This window comes from Spea bombifrons, chromosome 9, assembly GCF_027358695.1.
Source record: "Spea bombifrons isolate aSpeBom1 chromosome 9, aSpeBom1.2.pri, whole genome shotgun sequence".
Lineage (NCBI taxonomy): Eukaryota > Metazoa > Chordata > Amphibia > Anura > Pelobatidae > Spea > Spea bombifrons.
This window is the reverse complement of record NC_071095.1, coordinates 5,405,129-5,432,787: the sequence shown is the minus strand read 5'-3', so window position 1 is coordinate 5,432,787 and position 27,659 is coordinate 5,405,129. Positions and strand designations below refer to the sequence as shown.

The window sequence follows — 27,659 nt, the reverse complement described above, 5'->3', positions numbered from 1 at the left end:
TAGACGGCCATCGCACACGGCTGCTGGGTGCTGATGCCGGCCGCCCGCATCAGCACCCAGCGGCCGCTTTGATTAGATTTCGGGCAGCCTGGGGGGCCATTTCCCCCTCAGCCCAGCCCGCCCCTGGGCGTTCAATACCATTTGCAGCAGCTCAGCGGCTGTCTTCATGGTAAGTCTGCCGGCCGCCCAGCCCACGGACCTTCCGGCCCACCGGGAAATTTCCCGGTATCCCGGTGGGCCAGTCCGGCCCTGGTAGTACATGTTAAGAAGGTGCAATATTTAGCAGGGTCAAGCGTTAGACATGAAATAGGAGAAGTCTTTGGGGGCGACTTCTCCTAGGAGCAGTGCTCCCAAGTGCTCCAACGCTTAAATGTATTCTGCTTATTGTGTATTCTACACCACTGATCCAGTTTATGTTTTGTCTGCAGAATCCTCAGTTTTCAGCTTTAATTTTCGACAAGCTTCAAGTGCCTGACTACTTGCAAAAAAGCAAGAATGAAGGAGAAAGTCGGTGTGATGTATGTGCAACTCACTTGAATCAGCTGAAGCAGGAGGCCGTTCAGATGATCCACAATTTCAATCAAACCGGTTGCCCGGAAATTCTAGAGCGCCCCCAACTTTCGGCGACCGCGGCTAGTGCCATACCCAGGCTGTCCCCCCAGAACATGGTTACTGTTTCATCACAGAAGGAATTGTTGGTGATCGCCGGGCAGGTGGGCAGGCAGCCGGGTAAATCAACACTTCCTCTCTTCCCTGGGATGGAGAAGAAGAAGGGCATCGGGTGGCCTCAAGGACCCGGGAGCTTCCCAAGCTCTAGTGTTCAAGTAACGGTGGCTCCTAGCAGCCTTGGTGGAACTTTGAGTTCAGTAACTATTCAAGCCCAACAATACCTTGAAGGCATGTGGAGTATATCCAGAGTTAACAGCTTCCTTCCTCCAGCTTGCCAAGTAAGTAAACAGAATCCAAGTACATCGTCAACTGTCACTTACAATTACACTCCATTGTGCGCTGGAACATTTGTAATTCAGAATTAATCTAAATGGAAATTGCGGTGGGTTCTTTTCTCTTCTTTGTGGATTTCATGTTCGGTTAGAGGCAATTTCATGAGTTCCAACTTTTGGAAGCGACGTTCTTGGTTTGATCATCGGCCTTCGCCTGGTTATAAGTTGCAGAAGAACATTCTAATTAGGTGACAGTAATTGCCACGTCTATGGATGTGTTCTAATAGAACTCCAGAATCCCCTAACTCTGTATTGGATCTATTGGTAGACAGTAGAATAAATCCGCTCCGCATTTTATTAAGTCTGTCTATGAGGATTTGGCATTCCTCTATTTGGTTTCCTACTAGCTTATTCATTCACGTCTTAAATCGCGTAGACAAGTTAAAAGAATGAATCAGTAACGTTCCTTAAACTTAGATTTTAAAACATACCATCTGTCCAAAGATAATCAAAGCTTTAGAAATACAATCATCCTTTTTCTCCTTAATTCCACCAGATCCCAACAGAAAGAATATTCTAAATCTGCTTTTTTTTGCTTTTCATTTTTTTTGTCGCTTTATTTATTTATTTATTTATTTATTTATTTATTTTTGTATCTGCTGCTTCTTAGGAATGAAGCCATGAATATTTTAGCAGAGTATAGAATAGATGTCAAAGGTTGAAAATCTTAATTGGGTGGATGGGGGGGGGGGCGTCTTGAAAATATTGGACAGTGGATGTCGATTGTATGGAATTAAAAATACAGAATAATATTGACTTCAGGCCAAAAAGCTACCAGAACAGAATTTCCATTGTCGCGAAGCAAATTGTTTTTCCTTAAAATGTTTTAGAGGGGGGAAAAAAATAAAATGCTTAATTTAAGTTTTTTTAACAAAAATATTTACGTTCTGAATGTTTTAAATTTAAGGGTTAACTACGGCCAGGAATTTAAAGATTAACTGCAAATAATTTAATAGGATTTGTATAATTTATTTGTTTTGACTCATCATTAAATAGCTTTGGGTATTATACATGGTGATAGGGTAGGGGTCCTCTTGAAATATTAACCCTTTAATAGCCCGTCATGAAGATTGTAGGTAGTGACTCGCCAAATGTTTTACCTAAATGGCTCTAAAGATGGTCCTCATGGAAACCTTGACTTTTCTTGATTATTTAAAGATAAACCTATTTGACTCACCTGCATTCAAGCAGGGATATCAACCATAAGATACTGACAGCAAAAGCCCCAACAGGGAGTTTTATATATGATCAGAACAGGGTAGAATATGACGTTGTCAGCTCCAGACTGTGTGCCCTAAGAATCTGCTCCCCTCACCCTGAGATTGGGGCAAAAAAACCCAAACCCCAGGTATGAATATAACGCATGAACGATCTTCCTAGACACGCATGCTCCCCTTTACCAAAACCTGCAAGGAAACCCCGCAGCCCTTTCATGTCCCTAAAGGGTGGATCTATGGGATTAAGAGTTAACAGTAGGTTGAAAGAGGTAGATAATTAAGTCTTAGTGAGTTATGCAGGTAGAGCCAAACATTATTCCTCCCCTTTGCCTGGGGATAAAGACACTACCCAGGAGGTAAGGTTAACGATCGCATTCATAGCCACGCCGCTGGAGGGTTAATAGCTGTAGCATATATGTTAATAATGTATAGAAAACCTTTCTGGAAAAGTCTAGAATTATATTAACAAATAAATCAATAATTAAATGATATATCTGGAACATAACTGAAATGCGCCACGTAATACTATATACACACCCCGGGGCCGTTTATAACACGTATGTGTGTTTAACCCCTTAAGGACAATGGGCGCTCCCTAAACCCATTGAAAACAATGCATTTTGAGCCCGTACATGTACGGGCTTTGTCATTAAGGGGTTAAACACTGTCTGGAGGATGAACTCCCTTTACGGAGTGCGTTGCAAGCGTACATTGCCTACCAATGGACGCACAGATTCACATAAATGTATTATTTAGCGAGGGACGTATGAAAATGCGTTTTGTATGATGAAAAAAGATTTAGCCTTCCGGAACGCACACATCATATATTACTTAAAAACAGCCATAAAAAACAAAAACGACTTTAGAGAACATAAAAACCATCCTAGAGTACAATTTTAAACACGGTTTTGTGTTTGAATTTGATGCTTTATGAAGAATAATATTAGGGTAAGTATGATTGCCGGAGAAATATGTAGTGATGCCTGCAATCAAAGGCATAACAGCAGGGGGAGAGAAATCTGCTCTCCGAAGAACTTTTCCCTCTGCCGTATAATAATAAAAATCTTCCGTATATATATCTTAAAATGTATCATCTGATGTCACCAGTGGAAGGATTTCACGTTCCGTCTAGAACGTTGCAATTTCACGGGGAGCAAATCGTGATTGGTTAGCGATCGTATACAGGAAAAGAAATGAATATGATATACAGAGCGTAGATATCGCCTTGGAAGCTATTCTGTATTTCTTCGGCATCCAAACTGGAAGATAATAAACATTCCGTTATGTTTTGTGTTGGTTTTTGCTTGGAATCTGACCCAAGGCGTTCTGCGTCGGTTTTTAGAGGAGGCATCTCAGCATTTTTTCGATATTTTTTGGCATTTTTTTAGAAACTCGCCAAACGCCGTCTTGTTTAATGGCAGCGACATGACGTCACCTGCTCTTTCTACCATCCTGATCTTGCCCTCACTCCTCACACTTGTCCACGCAAATTGGCCAGAAGCTGGACCACCGTCGTAGACAGCCTAGAAGCAGGATGGTTAAGTCACAGTGTCGGGACGGTTCCCACCAGTTTTGGACTGTTAGCAACCATGTCCACAAAGCTAGATAGACATGTAAAAGGTCAACTAGTGATTTACCATCTTCACATGTACCGCATGTTGACTCATCATGGTAGATATGTCCACTTGGGTATCCAACCAGGACCGATTTTGGCATGCCTGGGCACTTGGAACACCTGGTCTTCCTAACTTTTGAGCTCAACAGAAATGGTAGATCATTGAAAAGAATATAGGGTTTCTTCACTAAGATTTAGTTTATTTGAGATGTTTTAATTGTAATGGAGTGGAGTTGGGAACTTGAGTTTAAGCAATAGAGCTTTGACGTGACTACAGGCCGTGCAATGGACATTTAAGTGCCAGATATGTACCGTGGACTTCCAGAAGCCTTGAAATTGCTTTGGACAATCTATCAATCCATGCGTGAGTCAACATTGGCTTCAATAATGGATCTTCGTCTCTGAAATTAGTATACAAACCTAAGTTGATTGGTGGCACCAGTAGCCGGTGGCCTGGTTTGGAGTAATAAGGCGATCTGTGGTTTTGGACCTAAACTTACTTTCCACAAAGATTCACACAATGTCCATGTTAGCTCCATGGTGAGAGGTCTTACTAAACGTCCTTAAACGTAGACTTTCCAGAAAAATCTGCTCTACAGAACAGCAGTGACGCAATGTCTGGGATTCCAGAGCCCAGCAAGGAATGTATCCAACCCTCAACACCTCTCTCCAAATCACACAGATCATCAGATTCCTTGAATAAACCCCCGGAAATGTCTTAAATTGAATCTACTGGCAAATGTGTTAAACCTGAGCAACAGAAGAATGATAGCGACACAAAATAATTTTCGCTGCCGCAGCACAAAACGGCGACTCTAAGGTTCTTCTCCGCGTTGTAGATCATTGATTTCATTTCAGTTGCGGCTCCTTTAATGGATTTATAATTAGAAGATTGTCACAATAATCAATAGTGAGATTATTAGCCATGTAAATAAAAAACCCGATCATTTAAGATGAGGTAATTTCACAGGGTTACTGAGAATCAATGGCTGAAGTCAGACGGGATTTATTTTAAGAGTGAAATATATTCTTAGAGATAACCCATTAATATTGTTTTATTCTCTGGAAAAAAAAGACATTATTGATTGTGTAAACATAGATCGGGTTTAACTGTACGGAACCCGAAGCTAAACAACTAAGCAAAAATAATTAGGCATTAAAATTTTAATGTGGACATCACATAGGTCTTTTTAGAAGGGAGCCAAACGTATCTGTCCCCCTTTTCCTCCCCAGATGCCCCTCTTTTCTAGGAGCTGGTTAGGAGGGTATCACAAGGGTTCTACAGCCCTAAAAGCCCCAATAATGGTATAGAAACAGCTGGAAAATTTTATATTTTAGGATCACAAAGAAACACAATGTGGCCTCAAAAGGTCCATCTGCAACTTAAGGCGACATTAAACTTTTTTGAACCCTTCCGAAAATATTCAGAGCGTAAGGATGGTTATTTTAAGCAGATGCGTTAAAAAAAAATCTATATTACTTACCCTACCGCTGATGACCTCCAGCTGGCCGCTCCTTCTCCTTCTCTCCGGCAGTATATATGGCGGCAGTGTCCATACCAAGTTGCCCGATCCTCACTGTTTTAGGCACGGACGCTGCCACCACCCATACTGCCGGAGAGAGGGAACTTTTTAGAAAAAGAAGTTTAACTTTCTCATGTAACTTTAAGAAGGAGGCCTGGATAGTCTTACCTTATCGGGTACATAAAGGACATGGGTTTCGACCCATGACAATTATCGAGTTCCTCGATGTTGAAGGCATGCTAGAGACAATGATGCAGTCTGAATAACTGAGGCCACCCACCATTACAACTGTAAATTCAAGATACATCTTGGAATCTATCACAGAATATAAGCCGCACATGGACCTCCTCTTCAGACTCGAAATCCAACTACTGTTTCCAAATACCACTAAATTTGAAGGTACGACCTGTAACCAGCCGTAGGTTCCTTTAAACGCTCCGTTTTTAAAGGCCTACATGATCTGATTTGACAATATCCCAAAAAAATGTACACTGTTGGGGGCTCACGGGCTTCTTTATTTCATAGCAAATCCAAGCAACTGCAAGATCCGACATTTGCCGTGGTTAGGATGTAAAAGATGTTGCCAAGAATCCATGCAGAAACGTGCAGTCATTAACTCCCATCCATTAGCAAAGATTAAAAGCTGTTCTGTCTCTTTATTTTTTTCCCCCCTTCAGAATCATTCTCCTTCTTCCTTGAGAGCATGCTGCAGTTGAACATAATAGTACATAAATAATTTATGACTAGACTTTAAAATTTAAATCAGGAGCGCAGAATGGTAGCTAGGCAAACTGTTATTTTAAGCAATTGAGTCACATCGCAGAAATCACTTTTATGGAGAAACAGAACTAAAAGAAGAAAAGATAAAAATCAATTATCCAAATTGCCTCTTCACTTTACATTCCCCTACTTCACTCATCTGCGGCAGCTCCCATTAGGCAGCCAAATATACTCTCTGCGTGGCTTGACCTTGCGTTGGTCCGAGCGCTCTATGAGACGGGAGCTGTCAGGTAACGGGTCTTCCAGGTCCTCTCCTAGAAGGATCAGATCTAATGTCTACTCCTTGTGACAACAGGAACAACCCAAAGGTTGTCTGCTACAGTCAGAGATATTTTCATCCACCGCTTAATAATCTGCCGAGAGCCAGGAAGCATCCTACGTTGGCTAATATGATTTGAAGAACCTGATGGAATTATCTTCATTGGGACCTCATCGCAGGCAGTGTGTTCTGTGGCTCATAGGATGCTCAGCTATGTGAACCATCACATCTTAACCAAGAATACACGATGTCTCCTCATTCCATTCATTCCATCGCTTTGTCTCTTCTTGCAAGAGAGTGTAGCTAAGGCTGGTGGCCTTATCCATGGTCCATGAACCATAAATGACCTCAATCACAATGTGTGTTTGAAGGTTCCAAACCATAACTGGTTGATGTTAGATCTTCAAAAGCTCCCATATCACTATTTCTAAAGCAGTCTCTGTCGGGACAGGATAAATCCCAGCCGACAAGATAACTCCTACATTACTTCACCTGGCCGTAACAAATCAATCTCTGGGGAGACATGCCACCCTGGCTTCTAAACCTGTCCTTCTGGCTCCTAACAGGGAATTCCGACGCGATCGCTGGCTTAACCCGAAACGCATTAAAGAAAAAGGCATTTTTAAATCATTAATATGGTCTTCGCTCCTAAGACTAGCAACTTAACATCTTCCAGCAGAGCGGAGCACTAACCTAACCATCCATTACTAATGAAGTCACTTGGAATGACAATGACCTGTATAGATTTGCTTTAAGTGCAATTTTTAAAACTCAGTTGTGGTTGTATATCAATCTTTTGTAATTCCTGTCTGCCCACAAAATCAATCCATCACTTTGAGCTAATGTTAATTTATGGTGAAAACCTTCTTTTTTTTTTTTTGAGCCCTATATATGTTTTGTGAGGGGAGGGGCTGAGTGTTATAGGAGGGATGTGGGTCAATAAGAATGAAAGGGGAATGTATCTGTATTTGTGTATATATATATTTATGTTTATATATATATATATATATATATATATATATATATATACATTTTTATATATATGTATAAAAAAATATTTTTTATATATATATATATAAATATATTTATATATATATATATATATATATAAATGTATATATATATTAAATATATATATATATATAAATATATACATTTATATTAATATATATATATATATAAAAAAATATATATATTTTTTTTATATATATATATATATATAAATATATATATATATAAATATATACATTTAAATAAATATATATATATACATTTATATAATATATATATATATATATATATGTATATATATTAAATATATATATATATTATATATTTTATATATATATATATATATATATATATATATATAATTTATTCCATTGCATGTTCCAAAGCATCAAAATTATATAAAACAATGCTAAAAAGGAACTAAAAGAACTTTTATCCATTAACCTTTCTTTTTTCTTCTGATGACCGAGGAAACTTATTTCTTGTTAGTATTTCCTAACACCTGCCATAATATTTCTGCGTGATTTATTGCACAAACACCCCTTTTTTTTTTTTTTTTGCATAGTTTAAAAGCATATCGCCATAAGCAAACATCATTTATTTTACAGGCTTTTAAATATTTACCTGCCTTGTAATTTACGTGACTTATGACAAGATGACTTAGAGCCATTTAATCTTATTTTCTTTACGTCGCTTGGCAGCAAATCTTAAGCTTAAACTTCTATAAAAAAATGAAAATTTACTTTGGGTAATTAACATAAAAAATGTGGCTTTCTATAAAATTGATTTTCTTTGTTGAACGTCGGGCGGTTTTTGAGTTATTGGCCGTAACCAAGGATCTGTAATCTTCACGGAGATGATCGCCAGAGTCGGCCATTCGAAATATATAACTAATGCCTTTAAAGTGGTAAATATGCTTAAAACAACTATTTTTTATGATATGGAAGGTGAAAAAACCCCCCAAAACATTCCCCGGCTCCAAAAATAAAGATTTAACCCCTTAAGGACAATGGGCGGTCCCTAAACCCATTGAAAACAATGCATTTTGAGCCCGTACATGTACGGGCTTTGTCATTAAGGGTTAATATAGATTTTATATATTTTTTGTAATACAATTATTTCTTTTCTTTTTTGATACTGTATTTTCTGCCAATAAATCACCTTTCTTTACCCGCTATGGATTTTTTTTTTTAAAGAAGTGATTGGCATGTACTTTTCGACCAGATTGGACATCCACAGATATGAATTACTGATGTAGAATACTTCCTGACAGCTCTCACTGAGCCCGATAAGGCGTTCTACAAGCCGTAAAATATCACCGCTTATCGCGTTCTATGTTATTTTGCATGCTTGTCAAAACGTGTAACCGCGCATTGCCCCGTAACAAGAGGTGGCCCGCGTTTCCCTTCTTGTCGCTGCAGTTTGCGGCATTTCCCTGCGATACAACGTAACAAAGCAGGCATGTCCACATTCGTTATCTGTCCTTGGCCTTCAGGTGACTTTGGAGCTTGGACGCGGTTGCGTGGAAATGTACGCAGACAGATGGCTTGCATTCATTTTATGCGTGTTTGTGTTTTTTTTTGTTTTTTTTTAGCCTGATGCTCCATCCACAGACGGAGGAAAGGAGAACCTGAACTCTACCAACGGCAACGTCCAGAGTTTAGAAGATCGAGCTACGAGTTTGGTTTCGCCAGCCGTGGTGTCACCCGGAGCGTCAGCTGCAGCATCGTTCTTCATCAGGTATGGACAGATGATTGTTTCAAAACGTACAGAAGGGATTGTTTGGTAGGGAAAAGAACATCAATACTTTCAGATGCAGAACGTGTGTCCTACAGAAGTTATATAGAAGCAGGGCCGGCCCTATAATGGGGCAGACTGGGGCAATTGCCCCAGGCGGCACTTTAGAAGGGGCGGCACTTTGCCGCCCCAAGCGCTTTTTTTTTTTTTTTTTTTTTTAAGCGGAGGAGAGAGAGAGGGGCACCGAGTGGTTTTCGCTTACCCGCTCGGCGCCCCTCTCTCTCTCTCCTCTGCGGCGAGTCTCCCTGTTCGGTCCCGGTGCTCAGCATTACAAGCCGGCACCGTGGCAGAGCAGGGAGACTCGCCGCAGGACTGTTTAAAGGTAAGTACCGGGGGGCGGGGGGGCGGCGTTTTAAACTTCGCCCCAGGCGGCGTTAAGTCTTCAGCCGGCCCTGTATAGAAGGCTTGAAGGCAACTTTAGAAATTATATCTGTTCCTCTGGTTGAATAAGAAGATGTAGATCGGTAGGTAAGGCAACTTTATTTAATGTAGATACGTGGAACAGCCACCCAGCAGAGGTGGTGGAGGATAATACAGCGAAGGGATTTAAACATGCATAGGATAGACATACTGCTCCTGAATCTAAGACGAGACTAACGGCTGATTAAGGTTTGAGTCGTTACAGCAGGAGAAACGGGCGACGAGACGGGGGGCCGAATGGGGCTGATTTCTGTTTCTAAAAATGTCCCCAGAAAATTTTTTTTTTTGTCTTTATGCTGTCGGCACGCAAATAAAAGCGTGCGTCTTTCGGCGATGTTCTCCAAACTGTCACATCGTCCATGGCGCATTATTGCAAGCATCGCATTGTGTAAAAGAGCATTGCAGGGGCCCTCTCGGCAGAATAAAACTTTACCAGAAGTTGAACTTTTTTAATGATACGTTTTGCTAGAATTCTCACTGGCTAAATATACAGATACATTTGAAAAAAACTCCACCGCGAGACGCTCCCCCCCCCTTGTCACCCGCGCTTTATAGATTACTGCGCGCTCTCAAAGTCCAGTCTAAAAGTGTCAAATTCGGTCCTTTGTATCGCTTCCAGAATTTTAGGATTTCTCTAATTAACATTCCATCAAACACCTCCCCTCCCCCCCCCGAACCCTTTCCTTGTCTCCTCTACAGAAATGTCGACTCGCTCTTCCATTTATTATTTCAAATAAACCAGAGTCCCCCGACACATTATTTTATTTAAACACCGGGGCCAAGCCTGCGTTCTATTTTAAGGCGAGACCGCGCGTTTTTTTCCTAATTCCTCGGAGATAAGATGCCCTTGAATCTCCGAAAGCGCGCGGGGTTGTGTGCTGAATATGCATGTTGGGCTTCTGTACCGAGGCATATATCTGGTTTGGACGGATTAATAGGACAGAATCCCATTTTGGTCTCTGGATTAAACCATCTCATTACTGACTAATGAACACTAATGGTAGACATAATCTATGGGTCACCATCCTATCGCGGTCTCCCTGATGGTTCAGTTGTAGGCTCCTGGTCATTATATTAGCCATAAAACACCGTCCATAATTGAGGTTACTGATGGAGCAGGCATCTTATCAGCGCTCGGCGTTGGTAGGAGGCTTGGAAGAACTCCATAGACTGATCGGATTGTGACTGAGCATACGATTAGGCCAGTAAGCCGTTAATGAAACGCTGATCTATATGCAACGATATTACCGCAGAGCTAATACGTTTTCACCCAAACATCTCAGTCTTCAATTAGACCCAATAAAAAGGCGTCTATGTCCGTACATCGAGAAGGCGAAATTCCGCTAAGTAAGCCCAGCTGGTACAAGTGCTCTTTTCATGACCGTCAATCAATCCTTGACGACAGGAGACGTTTATGAGTTACCCGTAGATGTCGAGCACGGACGCTTACAAACGCCTAATAACACTTTGGACCTTCCAATCGTTCTGTTTGAAACGTCTTGCCTTCAGATATATATTTTTTTGTCTTATTTTCTCGAAGCGTGTTTTTCGTATAATAAATAATCAGTCACGGCGTCTGGCTCCGTCCCTAAATTCATTTTGGTTCTCGTAATTTACACTTTTGGGTATTTTGTTCAGAGACATAATAGTAGCGATTGTCCTTTTTTTTTTTTTTGTTGCTCACAGGAACCGAGTTTGGGTCTGATGACCTTGGCTGTTACTATGGAAACTGTGGTTAAAAAAAAAAAAAGCATCTGTTTAACATGTGTGTTTCCATGTGACTTTAATATAAAGTTATAAAGAGCCTTGTTTACCTTGTACACTTGATTGATAAATATGTTATTTTGTGTTTTTTCCACAAAAAAATATCACTTTTTAAAAATTAAAAATGTAAAGGCCTCTTCCGGAGTAGCTTAGATTGGAGTCGGAGCCTTAATAAACTCTTTGGGATGTTGGTAAAAGGTTTAGGGCACTGGTGAGCAGGCCCAGATTGGCCACAAAGCACACTGGCTGGTGGCCAGTAGGGCTGCATACTTACCGATGCTGCCACCGCAGCAGCTCATTGGGTTTTGCAGTGTGTGGCAGTTTGCTGCATATGGCGGCAGGGTCATCCTAGTCCTTCTGGCTCTGGTGGTGAAAGAGTTTGGTCTCAGATTCATTCGTACCTTTATGTCTCATATGGTGCCCTCTAAAGAAGCGCAGTGTATAGAATCCCAGCTTATCTTATATACGATGCGTGTTACAGAAGCGGCCTTTAGGACGTACGATAAAAAAGCCTCTAAATGTTTATAGCGTTATTAGCAAAAGTGGATCTTGCCCCTAGCAGGGCTTTCCTGCACCGAGACGAAAAAAGAAGCAACCGCTCAACCTTGAAAGGAATAACAAATGAACACGGCCCCGTCTCCCCCGGGAAGAAGGCTCGCTCGTCTTTTAAGCCTTAATATTCCCTTAACGTGATTAAAACAAATCTTTGTGTATTCTGGCGGTGTTACTGCGACAGTCCAGATTGCAGAAGAAAGTGTGTTTGTTGCAGAAATTTAACCCTTAAAACGGGGACTGAGTGTTTTCTTGCTTTGAGCACCGATAGGGGATGGTTATCGGCTCATCGGTGGTGCTGATTAGCAATGTGGTGGCCTAGAAGCAAAGTAAATTGATTTAGGTTTCAATGGCTTATTTGTTGGTCTCCATCGCAACTTTTAACCAAACTTATTAAAGGTGCCTATCGCTTGTGCCTATGGAGGAACCTATGGAGATATTTGGTTGTATAGCAGTCTACTATTTTACCCCAGGGGTATGGACTGTGAGGGTATAAAAATGTATCCGGCCGGCGGTCGCGTGTGTGTCATTTGGCCTTGGGCCAGGGCCGTTTAGTCAACCCTGGGTCCAACCCTGTGTATAATATTCCGATCAGAAGGAGAGTCCGCTCCGTATATTTTGCGCGATGAAGTTGGATGTATGTTATAATGACGAGTCTCATATTTTTAAAAAAATATGTAATCAACGACGCCGTTCTACCTCAGATTAAATGGTTGTAATTAAAACACAAAGGAAGAGCTTTACAGACGCTTTGAAGCACTTAACAATAATTGAAGAAGAGGTCCGTTTGAGAAAGGAAGAGGTTATACAAATTATTAATAATAGCTGCTCTTGGTTGCTTTGAAGTGCAAGCACCTGGGGAGGAAACACTGAAACAGAATCTTCACTGGGAAATAAATAGTAAAGAAACAGCATAGAACTCTATGATACGTCCTGGTCTGAGGTTCTCCTCGACTGAAATAAACAGGAATTAGTTCTATAAGAATCAGAAGAACCTGGAGTTCTAGTCTCTGAACCTATGGTGACCATACCACCTCTTGACCAGCGGCGCTTCTTCTAAGAAAGCCTTCTCCTGTAGCACGTGGTCCCATGTAAACATTATGTTTTTTAGCGCAAAGACTCATTTAAATATATTAAGTGAGGGCATTTTTAATCCATGAACTCTCAGCTCTGGAGAGAACTTTGCAAACCTTTGAGAATTCAGTGGATAGACCTGCGTGTTACCCAAACGCACGCACATTCTAAAGAATGATTTCCTACAAACTAATTTCGTCAACGTTTATCTCTTTGCACACCCCATGGAGCTCCCCAAAAAAATAAATCAAATGTAAAAAATAAAGGGTTATTGTCTTTTGCATCCTGAAAACATGGAGTTTAAGGAAATTAAATTAAAAAGAAAATATTATCCATCATTTTCCTGCCAGGTCATCTGCCCATAACAAAGATGAGATGTGTTGATTGAGGATCATTGAGCATTAGATCCATCGGTAAATTGCTTCTTCTACTCATTTCTTTGTTGGCCAAGGAACAGAGACTGCATTGCGAGGAGTCTTCTCAAAAAGGGGACATTACGATACCTCCTGGTTCTCCTCTCATTTAACCTTCATCTGGTACGATAACTGAAGGAGGTCCCAAGGGTTGACACTATTAAACTTGTTGGGTTTATCCCTGAAACCTTGCCCAGGCGTTCTAAAGCTTGTTCTTGTATCATGACGCCCCGAGGAGCCCACAGTAAGATATGGGAATGCCTTCAGCTGGTTGAAGTCATCGAGATGACATCATACTCATTCTTAGACTCTCAAAATGTTAAATCAACCCATGATGTGCCAACATGTGATGGTCCCTGTATTATCTATACCAAAGAGAGAGTTTTTATGAGGTTGCTTCACAATCCTAGTGCGAGAGTTATCCGGCAAGGTGACTTTATCCCATTTTGCACCGCGCTATATCTGAAATGAGTCTAGGATATGTTTCGATCTATACATTAGTGGGTAAAGATAACATTTATGTCTAAGTCTTTTCACTTTTGAGCCAAATACCACCGGTCCCGTCGCCGTGAAACGTTAGGGAGATGCATGATTCATCTTCTACTCTACTTCTCTTCTATGAAGTTCTGCGTCTAATGAGGTCAGGTTCTCAGAACGAAACCAAAAATCTCTCACTGCGGCTAATCAGAAACTCCAGGTCCGCCAGTAAATTTAGAACCGCTAGCAAAAAAGAGAGAAAAAAAAAAATAAGTGAATTACTTGACAGTGACTCTGAATTGATGTTAATATCAAAAGTTAGAAAAAAAAAAGGCTTTCCATTTTTAAAAAAAATCAATTTTCCGTTGAACATTTGGGTTTGTATAAAACATATGGATTCAAAATCTGTCAGATGGAAATGAGCTGTTTTATTTACACTGCTAATTTTATATTAATAATTTATTTCTATTTTTATTTATTTTTAAGTATTTTTGGCACTGGTATTTCAACAGAAAAATCACATTTCGATTTTTTATTTAATATATATTTTTTTTTAATATTCCCCCCCCTCCCCCAATTTGTGGCATGCACGGTGCCATTTAAGGTAAAGGTTATAAAAAGGCCAGATTGATTTTAGGTTGAATCCATTTTTTTTTTTTAGATTTATTGGACACATAATTGATACGAAGCTTAAAATATCCCGTTCGTATGTGAATGCTACGCGGCTGTCGGCATGTTGGCGTACGCGGCTGTCGGCATGTCGGCATGTGCCAAGCAGATGTCGTTTCATCTAACACAACAGAAGTGTTTATTTTTCACGGATTTTTCTTGTTTCTCTCTTTCTTGTTTGTGTAAAAAAAACTTATTTCCTGAAAGAGCTGTTATTTTTCTTTTATTGTATTGCCAACCAAAGCCTTTGTTCTATTAAAGGAGACGCGATATCACACTTTTTTTGCAATTGATGATGCAATCGATACTTTGATGAGCTCTTTGATGCGCTCAAGCAGTTTCATATGTCTATAAAACCAAAGCAGAGACACTTTCTTTACTTTGGGGTCTTTTTTGAAGGACCTTTTCCCACATCCTCTGTTGAAAGGACACTTTTTTTTAAAAGTCTTCCCCCGAAATAATTCTTTAACCCCTTAAGGACAATGGGCGCTCCCTAAACCCATTGAAAACAATGCATTTTGAGCCCGTACATGTACGGGCTTTGTCATTAAGGGGTTAAACGTGTAAAATTTTGCGTTTGTTCATCATTTTTGCCTGCCATGTTGCCGTTGAAAATGTTTTTTAGGTGACCAAACCTTCAGAAGAAAGAATACCGTGAAGGATTGGATCAATGTTTTGTCTTTAGTGGAACAGCATCTTTAGAACACAATAGTCACCCTTGTGGTTATTTTGATTGTAGATTAGGATTCGCCCTTTAAGGGCCTATTGAATTATGAACTGTATGTTGGGCCGAAGTGCAGCTCGAATGTCCCGGAGGTGGTCAAATTTTTAACACGGGAGCCGTGTTTGGCCTTTAACCTCTTAAGGACAATGGACGGCCCCTAAACCCATTGAAAACAATGCATTTTTGCTCCCATGCAAGAGCGGACTGGCGATTTGGCATACCAACCTAAATGCCTGGAGGGCCCCTGGCCATCAGGGTCCCGTACTTGGCCGATTTGCCTTTCCAGCAGATATGGATATGCCCTTTAGTATAAAAAAAAAAGTAACGACACGTCACACGTATCCTGCCGGTGGCCATGTCTATGTTATGTGGCGGACAACACGTAGACAACACGTTTTATCTAGAAGGGCTGAAAAACGGGAACACAAACAAAGAAAATCACGGTTCAGAAAAGTGCAACATTCCTTTAAAGGAATTGCTGTAAAACAAGGCGGATTCAGGTCGTTCAGCTCCATGGCCCCTGATCTCAATTCAACGATAGAGACGATTCGTAAGACGCGCTGCTTTCTCATTTGAAATCAAGTCAGCGATACATAAAAAAAAATTGCATTTGAAAATTATAGCCTAGGAAATAGGAGATGTTTCAAGGAACTCGCCTTCCTTCCCAGAAGGATTTCTGCTTCTATCCATAGAAAAGTGCCACGAAAAACATTATCTGGTCAAAATGAAAGGTAGTCTAAAGGGAAATTGCACAGCCTGATTAACAAGTCACACTGTATAGGGTCAGAATGTATGGCGAATGGTTATGGAATTGGTTAAGGAGCCCGTGGGACTTGATTCATCAAAAATCTTTAACTGTTCTTTCCTTCTTTCTTCCGGCATTGCCATGGAGCTCGAACGCCGAGACAGAACAGTTTAAATTGTTCTAGTAGATAGGCTCTACTTGCTTTAATACCAGTAATACATGTTTACTTACCATTGGATCTTTTCTTATAATATATATATATATATATATTATCTATCTATCTATCTATCTATCTATCTATCTATCTATCTATCTATCTATCTATCTATCTATATATTATATACTTATATATAATATATATATTATATATATTATATATAAGTATACATATTACATGTAAGTAATACATGTTTACTTACCATTGGATATTTTGTTATATATATATATATATTATATACTTATATATTATATATATTTATATATACGGTTATATATATATATATATATATATATATATAATATACTTACATATTACATGGAAGTAATAATGGTGAGAAATGTATTGGCCAGGTGCCAAAGGGTTAAAGAAAATAACCCTACATTCTAATTAAGTAAAAGGGACAGTAACATCTAAATTTAAAGGGAAAATGATTACCTAAACCATGATAATTGGATGGTAAGAACAGAGAGGCTATTGTTTTTCAGGTTTAAGTAGCCATATGCAAGCAGACTATTTGTGATTATAGCCTTTTGTCTCTGTGACGAGATTACAAAGAACATAATAGCTCTTTTGCCCAAAGCAAACAGTAGTGTGCACTGTCTAGGTCGGATTAGGTGTTTTGTACTGCGGACTTGCAATATGATGCCAAAAGCTAGTAAAAAAAATAAATAAATAAAAAAAAAAACCCAACAAAACAAAAAACATAAAACAAACAGGGGACGAAAGGGAAAAAAATATTTCACATAATAAAAAAAAATAAAAAATTAAATTATATATATATATATATATATATATATATATATATAAAGGAGAACGGAGTGATTTTGTATACCATAACCATGGAAACTCTGGGTGACTTTCACCGGAGAACGTATTAATTTAACGCGTCTGTCGCTCGTTCATGTGACGATGTCATAATCCACATGAAACGGTTAATTATGCGGTCACAGTAAAATTGTCAGAATTTCATTTCCTGGCTATGACCAGGAGAGCGAATCATGGAGTCAAAAGGAAATGAAGCAGCAGAAAGATTCCTTTATCCCCCCCCCCCCAAAGAAATGCATGACTTGCTGGATAAATAAACAATCAGTGGGTACCATCGCCCAGCAGAAGATGATTAATGTGCCAGAGAAGAAGCCTGCTTGTTTCCAATGATTAATTAGTCTGTTTTGCTTGCGCACATTCAGTGGTTAACAAAAGACTGGGCTAAAATAATATAGAAATGCAGGCAAAACCAATGCTTTTTTTTTCTACATTCTATTTTGGGGGTGATTTGGAGAAATCCGATACTTTATTTCATAGAGTTCATTTTTGCAGATATGGACAAAGCCATGAGTCCGTCGAGTTCTCTGTCTATAATAGATCTTCGAAAACGCTTTCCTTCGTTGTGAGGACAGTCGTTAGTCTGTCTCCGATGTGAGTCTGTCTCGGCGCTGATTGGCTAAAGGTCTGGCCCGTTGGTCGAAATTGGACGTCTTACTGTATATGTCTCGATTCCTTTAATTCTTGATGCCTCGAGGGGTTTAACCCCTTAATGACAAAGCACGTACAAAATGCATTGTTTTCAATGGGTTTTGGGACCGCCCATTGTCCTTAAGGGGTTAAAGGGTGAGAGGGATGTCTCTGATATGACCAAAGATGGGGTCAGGTCTAAATCCCAACAGGGCCAAACTGCTCAGGCCCCAATGCAACCCCTGTACCTTGATGCACATTATTGACTTTTTTTGCCCCTGGCTGCAGGAGGTTGCCCCCTAAGCAGGTTTCTGGGCAGGTACGTCCCCTCCTTGCAGGTCTCATACTGGGTGAAGACCGTTTTCCATACGGACAGAGCAAGCGCTTCTAGTTTCCAAGTCTGCTTCAGCTGTTTCTTTGCATTTATTTCTGGAACGTTAACCGTCGGCTCCTATAGATTTTTCATTCATGGGTCAAAGCCGTGCTGGCAGCTGCTGCCTGGATTTTGATCTTGCATGCCGGGTTTCGCCGTCCGTAACGCCGCATGACATACCGAAAATGCCTCAATTCTGAAAGTATTTCTTTACGTACTGGAATGTTTCTTCTAGTGTTCCCGTACTTGTAAAAATAAAATGTAATTGTTCCTCGAAAGGTTTTTTTTTGTGTGTAAAGAATGTGTGTGTGCGAAGAATGAAACAACAATAAGGAACATACAATGGGAATTTCCCCACAATGCCGCTTTATTACACATCCGTGGAAGAGATGAAAGTTGTAAACATAGTAGTCTACACCAAGCTAAGACCTTCTAAGACCTTTTCGAGACAAAATAGAGATAATTAAATTAACAGAAATTGAGATTCTTAATAATTTTTCATTTTCTCAAAGGCAATATTCAACAGTCCCCCCCCCATTGGGACAAGTTATATTTTTGCCCACCTCAGCACATCTGGAGAGGTCCTGAAAACATGCCTCCTTGGAGTACGCCATGACCAGGCATGACAAGAACATTAGGCAGAAGTTACACACCGATTGGATCCTTGCTGGCTCCTTCATGACTCCACTGTGGGGTTTCTGTGTTGTTTTTCATGCTATATTTTTATGATTGGTTGATTTTCTCAATAAATATTACTTTAACTGGGTCTTCTGCCGGGATCTCACTGGTAAAAAAAATAAAAATAGAGGAATTTTATTATTTTATATAAAAAAGTCCTTTTCTGTTATCAAGCTGGCCACTCATATTTATTTATATTGCAAACAGAGTCATTGCGCAGCCCAAAATGTAATAAAGACCCAGGTCGGGAACTGTCCGTTGTTACTTTATATTTCAAAGGCTTGGTAGCCGCCATATGTTAGTTTTATCTCATGCTTTGACACTGAGCTTTGAGCGGAATCCTCTCCAGGGTGTCGTAAAAGACAACTTCCATTAAACCGGGGGAAGAGTTAAATAAAAAGCAGTCAGTATATCTTCAACCATAGGGAAAAATAAACTGTGCGGCGCCATTAATTGGTAAGAGGGAACCACCGGGAGTTTATGAACTGTGGTCAAGACGTACATAAATTCCCGAGAACTATGACCGGTTAAACTGTTTTTTTTTCCGGTACAGGTGGAGAGAGTCTTACCAATAGAGTTTTATGTGCTTGACCCTTAAAACAGTTGATTGTTAACCTGTTGGACCATTTTTGTCTTCACTATTGACGAATGCTTTGGAAAGATCCGTTGGGTGCGCCTCCTTAGCAGAAATCCAAATTGGAAGACTGAAGTTTAGCAATTTCCTCTTGGTTAGGGTTATTACTATAAAACATCGGACAAATATTGGTTATGTGTCAGCTCTCTTGGATGGGATTGGGAAATATGTTACATTTTAAACAGCCTGGGCAGTGAAGACAGACAGCCATAACTTATTGCCTCTAACATGATATCGGCAAACATTTTGCTTGCACGTTTTATTATATGACATCGAAGAAATACACAATAGTACATGGGACCGCCATTATGTTGCTCTATGGCTTTTGTTGAGTTACTGTTCCCATGACTGGTGATCCCCAATCAGTAGGTGTTGGGCCAACGACCCAATTGAGCAGCTTGGAATTGGTAGCCAACAGTTGGAGAGCTATCTGTTTGTTGGGCCTTTTAATTGTTCACATTGTGCTTCCTAAATAGTCCTTCTGTTTTTTGGCTGTTTGTCTCATATGCCACATTCTGAACAACAATAATCAAGGAACAATCTTCACGATCGAGCTTTGATCGTTGACTCTTCTCCAAACGGATTCCAAAGAATGCAGCGTAGAAGACTCTGACCAGGGTGATCTTTCAGTGGTGGTCATGGGAGGAATTAGGGAGCAAAGACAATTCTCCTTCACATGAAAACCAGAATGAGGTATTTGGTAACCTTGTATACCAGGAAGACGATAAAAACACATGCTTGCATTGTTTCGGATGTGTTTCTAAAATATGCCAATACGAAACAATGTCGGAAGCGGGATTTGCTGCTAGTTTATCAAGTTGCATTGTTGTATTGTTGTAACATTTATCGCGGCTTCTGTGTGCTGGGAGCGCTCGCAGAGCATAAGCGTGTTTAGCCGAACAAATTAATTTCTTTTATATAACCAGCGAATTGAGATACCCACAAGACCCATAAAACTGAATGGACATCGTTAACGGTGCTGTAAAGCATTTCCTTGGGTTCCCAAAGAGCGATCTCTCATGTGCTTTTCATTTTACAGTCTTGGAACGATTCAATTTGTTTTACTGCTCCGCTCTCATCCAGTCTTTTCTATCGCCCGCGCTATTATTACACATAGAGATTTTTTATTTAGATGATATGTGCATAGAAGCGCTTAATTATTTCACATGATGGAAGAAGAATCTGTGCCTTCCTCTCTTTTTTTCCCTATTGTTTCTAAGACACAAGTCTCTCGTTTATGGTCAAGATCAAGGGGTTCTCCTAAATGTTTTGGACTGTGACTCTCAAAATGTCTGGAGGAGCACCTTGGGAGTTTGTCAGAGTTCGGAATATTAGGTATCCATGGCCAATGGCCCTCAACTTCAATCCTCAAAGTCCTGAGGTTTTCAGGAATATCTAACAAATGGCCAGGATTGTCTTCAATTTCCAAAGGTGGCTCTCTCTCAGAATGAATGAGCATAAACCGGCTGTTCTGAAGGGAAGAGAGAAAACCTCAACCTGTTGGGTTAAATAGCTCAATATTTTATATTATCTTACATTGTATTTATAGCACGGGCAGCAGATTCCATAGCCATATCAAAATTAAAGTTAAAGAAAATTAAAGATTAAAATTGATGACATACAAGATTGATGAGAACATTGACGCACATTAACACATACTAATACCGAGCGAGAAGAGGGCCCTGCTCTTGCAAGCTCGCAATCTATTCAATATATCATCCAGAAAAATGGTAGCTAGATTTTGTTTTCTTTCCTATGACATGGCAACGATTTCTCTTTTCTGTTTTGCAGATAATAATTTGAATTTTCAGTTGGGCCATTATTGGTGCCATTCAATTACCAGAGACCATTAAAATGTGCTTCCTATTTAAGATACATTTTCACTCCATTAGCGATGATGAGGAAATTAAAAATAAAACGTCTTTATGCTTAATATATGCCGGCAACGCCGTAATGATTCCTTGGTTTCTAGCGTAATGAGGCATTAGAAAAACCCTACAGTTGTTCTAATAAGTAAATAAGAACGAGTAAATTATGAAATGATATCAAATTATTATTTGGGCAAATATATGTAAGCTAGTGAAGAGAGCCATATTGTAGGTTGCCAATCCAGCCAACGGGGTACTAAAAAAATAATAACCGCTATTTTGGGTAGGTTATGGGCAGAAAACGTAAAGGGCAGAAAGCGTGAAGGGTAAGATGTGGACGAGGAACACGTGAGAGTGGTCCACTCAAGGTGAAGCCTCTCCCATGATGGACAAGCTGAACATAGAGAAACAGAAGAAAGATGCTTGTATGGAAGACCCCAAGGACCACAATTCTTAAGAAGAAGAAGAGCTTGAGGTAGTTAAAAACCTGCTTGCACTCCTCAACTTTTGTCGAACTTGGCTGAGTGGAGCATGGGGCTCAAGCCAACTCTGGCAAGCCCAGCTATACCTTTTTAAACTGCCATATGGACATACCAGATTAACTTGAACGATGACAAATAACTTCAGCATATGGCAACAAAGATATTTATTGCCTCTCCCAGTCTTCATCCAAATTAACAACCAATGCAACCTCTGCTATCATTTTCCCATTTGTAAACTGCTGGACACGACGCATCATGAAACCTTAACATCTGAAAGCTTTGACCTATTACAATATCTGTCAGCGTAATTATATTTTGTTGACAGATTGAAGTAGAGGGACAGACAAAATAGACGGTGTCGTGTTTCTGTCAACAAATTGCCATTACGCGCAAGGAATGTTGATGTTACCGTTGGCGCCCCGTTCCGACCTGATGAATGTAAACAGAGCAACACACGGGGGAACCAGCAGTTTTTGTTATTTTTGTTTTGTCTTCTCTGTCTTTTCATGGAGTCAAAATTTTGGGGGTCAACATTTATTATAACTGACTGCAGGAACTGGATTTTAAACTAAGCAATGTAGACCATGTGGCCTCAGGGTACAACAGGGTAACCCGCGGAAAATGTAACATTTTGAACCATACCGACCTGGTGAGACGTATTTTTTTGGCATTGGTCCACCATCATTTTTTACCCTGGGTCCAGGCTGATTTTCACTGCCACCCTGAATGAACGAGGTGCATCTACTTTAACCCTTTATACTCTTGCCATCCTAGAGGTAGTGTTCATTTTGTAATGTTTCGGCCGTAACACGGACACTCTATTTAGTCTCTCGAATTAAACAGAAAGCCGGTGAAAGAGGAGAAGCAGTAAAACCTGGAGGTCCTTGCATCCTCACATCTCATGATGTTGCGTATTCGCTAAACTCTGCATTGCAATGAGTTGAGAAGAAACATTTCATCTACTGAAATGCATTATGAAGGGCAAAACCTGTTGAGGTTCTTCTACAAAAAGGGGTCAAGGTAGCCTTGTAGAACACATTGATGAGATGTTTTATCTTGTGTCACCTCACTGGTTAGTCAATAAATCATCATGTTTTCCTCCCACATTATCAACTTTGTTGCCAATTAAGAACTCAAGACCTCATATAACAAGCACCATGGACAGTATGTCACGGAGGTCATTGAGATCACAGAATATAAGAATTCAAGAAAACCTTCTAAGATACAATTCTCTAAATTCTCTAGAAAGGGTGGAAACGAGGAACGTGAATGAGATTAGGCAAGCAGCCTGAATGTACTGATGGCCTCTCATCCTTACTGGATCCTTGATCGGAGCAGCGAAGCATCAAGTTTTTGCATATAATAGTTTTTTTTTTTTTCTTTTTTAATTAACTTCTCAAACAAAACCAGCCGGATAAAGGGATAATCAATTGGGACATCAGCTGTCCATTCAGTTTCTTGGTTGAACAGACTTGGTAACTCTCTCTCTCTTTTTTTTTTTTTTGTAAGAAGCGAAGCCTATTTTTTGAGAGAATATTTAGGATGAGAAAAAGAACAAAAGACGTATGTGGAGATCGTGCCTGGGCATTTGTTGCTCGGAGAAACACAAATTAGAATGGATTAAAGTTAATCTGCCTGTTGAATAATAACAAAAGCAGATGAACAGAAGCTGATCTAATAGTCAGGTACTAATAGCACCGGAATTAGCTCTTTTTTAGTTAAAGCGGAAGATCAGTTGGAGAAGCAGGAAATGTGTGCATATAATCCTCCTTAAGTGTCTTAGTCAACAATGCCTTGTTCCAAGAGGAAAAGCAGAAAAAAACAACATAATTTAGCGACGGCAGCAAAGCACCGGCAGTAATATATAACATGAGAGACTTCAACATATTGCTGGAATCTACCAGAATGTTTCATATTTTCAACAAAGTACAGGAGGGGAGTTTATTCCGAAAAGAAGATACATTTTAGAACAAGAAGTCATCTAATCGAAAACTAGAGGGTTCAATGTAGGCACCTCTCTCCCCCTCTCTCTCTTTCTCTCTCTCTTCCCCCTCTCCTCTCTCTCTCTCTCTCTCTCCCTCTTATCTCTCTTCCTCCCCTCTCTCCTCTCTCTCTTTCTCTCTCTCTCTCTCTCCTCTCTCTCCCCCCTCTCTCTCTCTTTCTCTCTCCCTTTCTCCTCTCCTCTCTCTCTCTCCCTCTTATCTCTCTTCCTCCCCTCTCTCCTCTCTCTCTCTCTCCCCCCCTCTCTCCTCTCTCTCCCCCTCTCTCTTTCTCTCTCTTCCCCCTCTCTCTCTTTCTCTCTCTCCTCTCTCCCCCCCTCTCTTCCTGTTTCTCCTCTCTCTATCTCCTCTCTCTCCTCATATCTCTCCCCCCCCTCTCTCTCTATATATATATGACTTTCCTGAATCTAAGACAAGACCAAGGACTGGTTAAGGCTTGAGTTTTTAAAGCAGGAAAAATGGGTTACTAGTTGGGCCGAATGGGGCCGATCTGCCAACAGAGTTTCTATGTATAAACCTTTGCGTTTGCAGCTTAAGTACGCTCTGGCGTTGGACATCTAAGATGATTTCATAGGACCACACAGCGGGTGAAATGACGGAGATTTATTGGCTGTGTGTATCTGGCATGCGTAATAAACGAATGATGGACTCTAAGCGTCTCTAAGTGAGCTTCAGTTTTCCGTTGGTTTTTATTGATCCACAGCGGTGATGCCTATACACTCGCATCATTTTAGGAATCCATCATCAAGACAAATATACCCTGTCAATGACCAAAAAATGATCTTCATATGGAGTTATACCTAAATATAAGTCAATACATTAAGGCTAAAAACACATTATTAAGAAGTTTATAATTTCTCCCATCTTGCTGGCGATGACATCATTTGGAGGTACCCTTTGGATGAATAAGCAATATATCATGTTTATAGTGTGGAGGTATGGAGATCATTATCATTTTTTTGGTATGAAAGACTAAGATTTTATAATTAGATTTTTTTTATTTTTATTTTTTATTATTAATATTTTTTTTAAATAAAAATTATGTTTTGTTTATAATAGATAACAGCATTTTTTTTTATCAGCATTTGGTATTTCTAATGAGGATTCCCATAACACAAATTATTTCAGTTTAATGATATTTGATAAGTTTAATTTAGTGACAGTTTAGGCAAAAGCTTGCCCCATATATTTTCCAAATTTTTCATCGGAAGTCATGTATTTTTTCATTTAATATTTAAAGGTTTTTCTAGTGGATCTTCGGAGCTATTTTTACTAGTCCAGAAAAAAATATACAGATAATTTGAGAATAAAGTAGAAATCCCGTAATGGCTTTCCCCAGGGTATGTGTGCGTCGAGAGCAAACAAACACATCATTATACATAAAATATTTAACATCATAATATAAATAGATCAATTTGATCAATCAAATACTTTTTTGGCAGCCTCTGCCGTCCACGGGGTTTACAAATAGCCCTTAAGCTACCTGCAGCACCGTTAGTATATAAGTATATAACCCATGCTTCCAACGTTATAAAATAAAATATTAAATGGTGAAAAAAGGGTTTTTTAACCAAATAAAATGGAATAAATGCCTATTTTTTTTTTACTTTAGGAAAAAAACCGGGTTTATAGGCTAAATGCAAAAACTGAACGTTTTTTTTGCAGGGATCTGAAACAAAATAAATAAAATCCGTAAGACGCCTTGCGGTTTCATCGCCCACCTTAACATCCAGGCTTCTCTTTCTGTAGAACCCGAAGGAATTCGTTCATTCAGTTTACATATTTTTTTAATGGAAGCTTTTTTTTTTTTGGAGACAATTCTTCTAAAGAGTCAGATAATGAAGAAGAAACGTCTCGCCGCCGATGGAAATTGCTAGATCAGATACAAAGTATATGGCTGGAGCAGAGATTTCATTTCCACCGGCGCAGTCTTCGTATTATGTACGGGAATGCAATGTATTGACGACGCGTTTCGCTGTAGCGCGGTATATCGTTTTTAACGGCCCGGATCGCACGTGCCCATCTGGTCCCGTGAGTTCCTGTGGGACCATTCCAACGTTTTATGATGTCAATGAGATTTTGTTGGTCTTGGACTCAGCTGTCGAGCCGTCGTATGAAAAAGTTACGCAATAATTAAAACGCAGCTGAGGGACAGATTAAGTCAGTACCTCGCCGGTTATATTTCAGCCCGTATTTGCCTGTATGGGTCTCCTGATAGCGTGTTCTTACGGAATGTGATTAGAATAAAATTGCTTGATTTGTTAAACAGCCGAAGATGACAATGAACATCTGTTTCCATTGCCTAAATTAACCCCCCCCGTTCTATTCCCGTTTGTTCGTACAGAGCGGCGCAGAAGCTCAACTTGTCTTCGAAGCGCAAGAAGTATCACCCGCCTCTGCCTCGTTCCAGAGAATATTTGACGTACTCGACAAATTTTAGCGGGATCCTTCAGTTATGCCCTCCCCCGGCGCCTCCGTGTTTAATGAGAGCTGTATCAAAGATCAAGGACAATCCAGGAATGGGAAAGGTAAGGTGTGAATTTTGTTTTTTTTTGACCCCCTATTTTCGTAAAGGGGGTCAAATCCAGATATAATATCCACGTATAATATGTGCTCGTTTTATATGCACACAAAATGTCATATCCAAAGGAATCTACGTGTCCTAAGATAGTGAAGATATTTTAGTATTTTACATATAATTTTATTTCCAGATCATCAACGATGGAACTCGCAATACTTTGGGTCATGCAACGTATACATCTAATGTCTTTCTTTTTAAAGTGATGATGTCATTTTCAGAATATATATATAATCCTCCAATGAGAGCTGACATCAGGGGTCCGGTATAGCAATATGGGTCCCAGCCTCTGGAGGGGCCCGTAGGGTGTCTAGATGTACCTCCAGATCCCTACCTTGACTACAGATGTATTCAACGTAAAGACATGGGGGTTGGGGTAAAGCTATACTTCCCTACCTCCTTGAAGAGCGGTGGGCTCTTGTTAACATAGAGTAAGTCAAGTGATAGGGTCAGGGTCTGGGCCCTAAAATGATACTGGTTGACTTGAGATGGTAGCCCTACCACCCATCCATTGCAATGGGAAAAACAGATGGAAAACAAAGATATATCCATCCAGATTCATCAACTGCTACTCTTGATCGATACATCTCCCGCCATCTTACTTGGGGCAATTTTGTAATTGGCATTGTGTCCAACCGAAAACAAATGTGATGCAACGTTGTGTGTTCCTTCTGAGATTTTCTCGCAAGGACTGCAAAATCCACCCGCCGTTGATAAATATAATTGGGCAAACGACCGACCCCGTGTATTAATATGTTGGAAACATCAAACAGTTCCATCCGCTTACATAAACGTACCCTTTAAAAGCAATGAGGCAATGCGGCGTGCTTCTTTTAACTGATTTTTTTTTCTCCCCCTGTGGTCTCTCTGGATGTTATTAAATTTAATGTTGGAACGGTACAAATGATATCTGAAAGCAGTTTTATGATGACACTGGAAAGAAGTTGGATTACGCTCAATCTCTGACATTAATGTGCTACTTAGTGTAATTTATCATCCGGTGGCATTAAAAAGACATCCTTTCATCGAGAACGCTGAAGAGCGTCTTAATTTTCTATTTCCCGACTACAGCGCAGGCTGACAAATTTTTATGTCAAATGTGTTTTTTCCCCCCTCATTCTTAAAGAGGGTCTATCTGAGCCGCACATTGAAGCGGGTCATAAGTGCCGTCATTAGCGAGGATCGGTGACAGTTTCTTTGTATCGTAAAGAAGTAAAAAAAAAAATCATATATGTTTATGGTAGAGCATCAGAGCACTAAGGGGATCTAAATAAATGATAAAAAAGGGGTTTATTGGGCAACATCTGGTTAACTGTTTAAGTTCCTGTTTTTT

General features: G+C 39.9%; 1 protein-coding gene across 1 annotated transcript in view; it reads left to right on the top strand.

The window, feature by feature from the left end:
• Positions 1-413: 413 nt before the first annotated feature.
• Positions 414-27,659, top strand: part of KIF26A (kinesin family member 26A) — a 49,306-nt gene continuing 22,060 nt past the window's right edge. The window contains exons 1-3 of the mRNA XM_053475429.1: positions 414-947; positions 9,001-9,146; positions 26,093-26,276. Of these exons, the coding sequence (XP_053331404.1) occupies positions 414-947; positions 9,001-9,146; positions 26,093-26,276 (864 nt within the window). The remainder of the gene's footprint in view (positions 948-9,000; positions 9,147-26,092; positions 26,277-27,659) is intronic.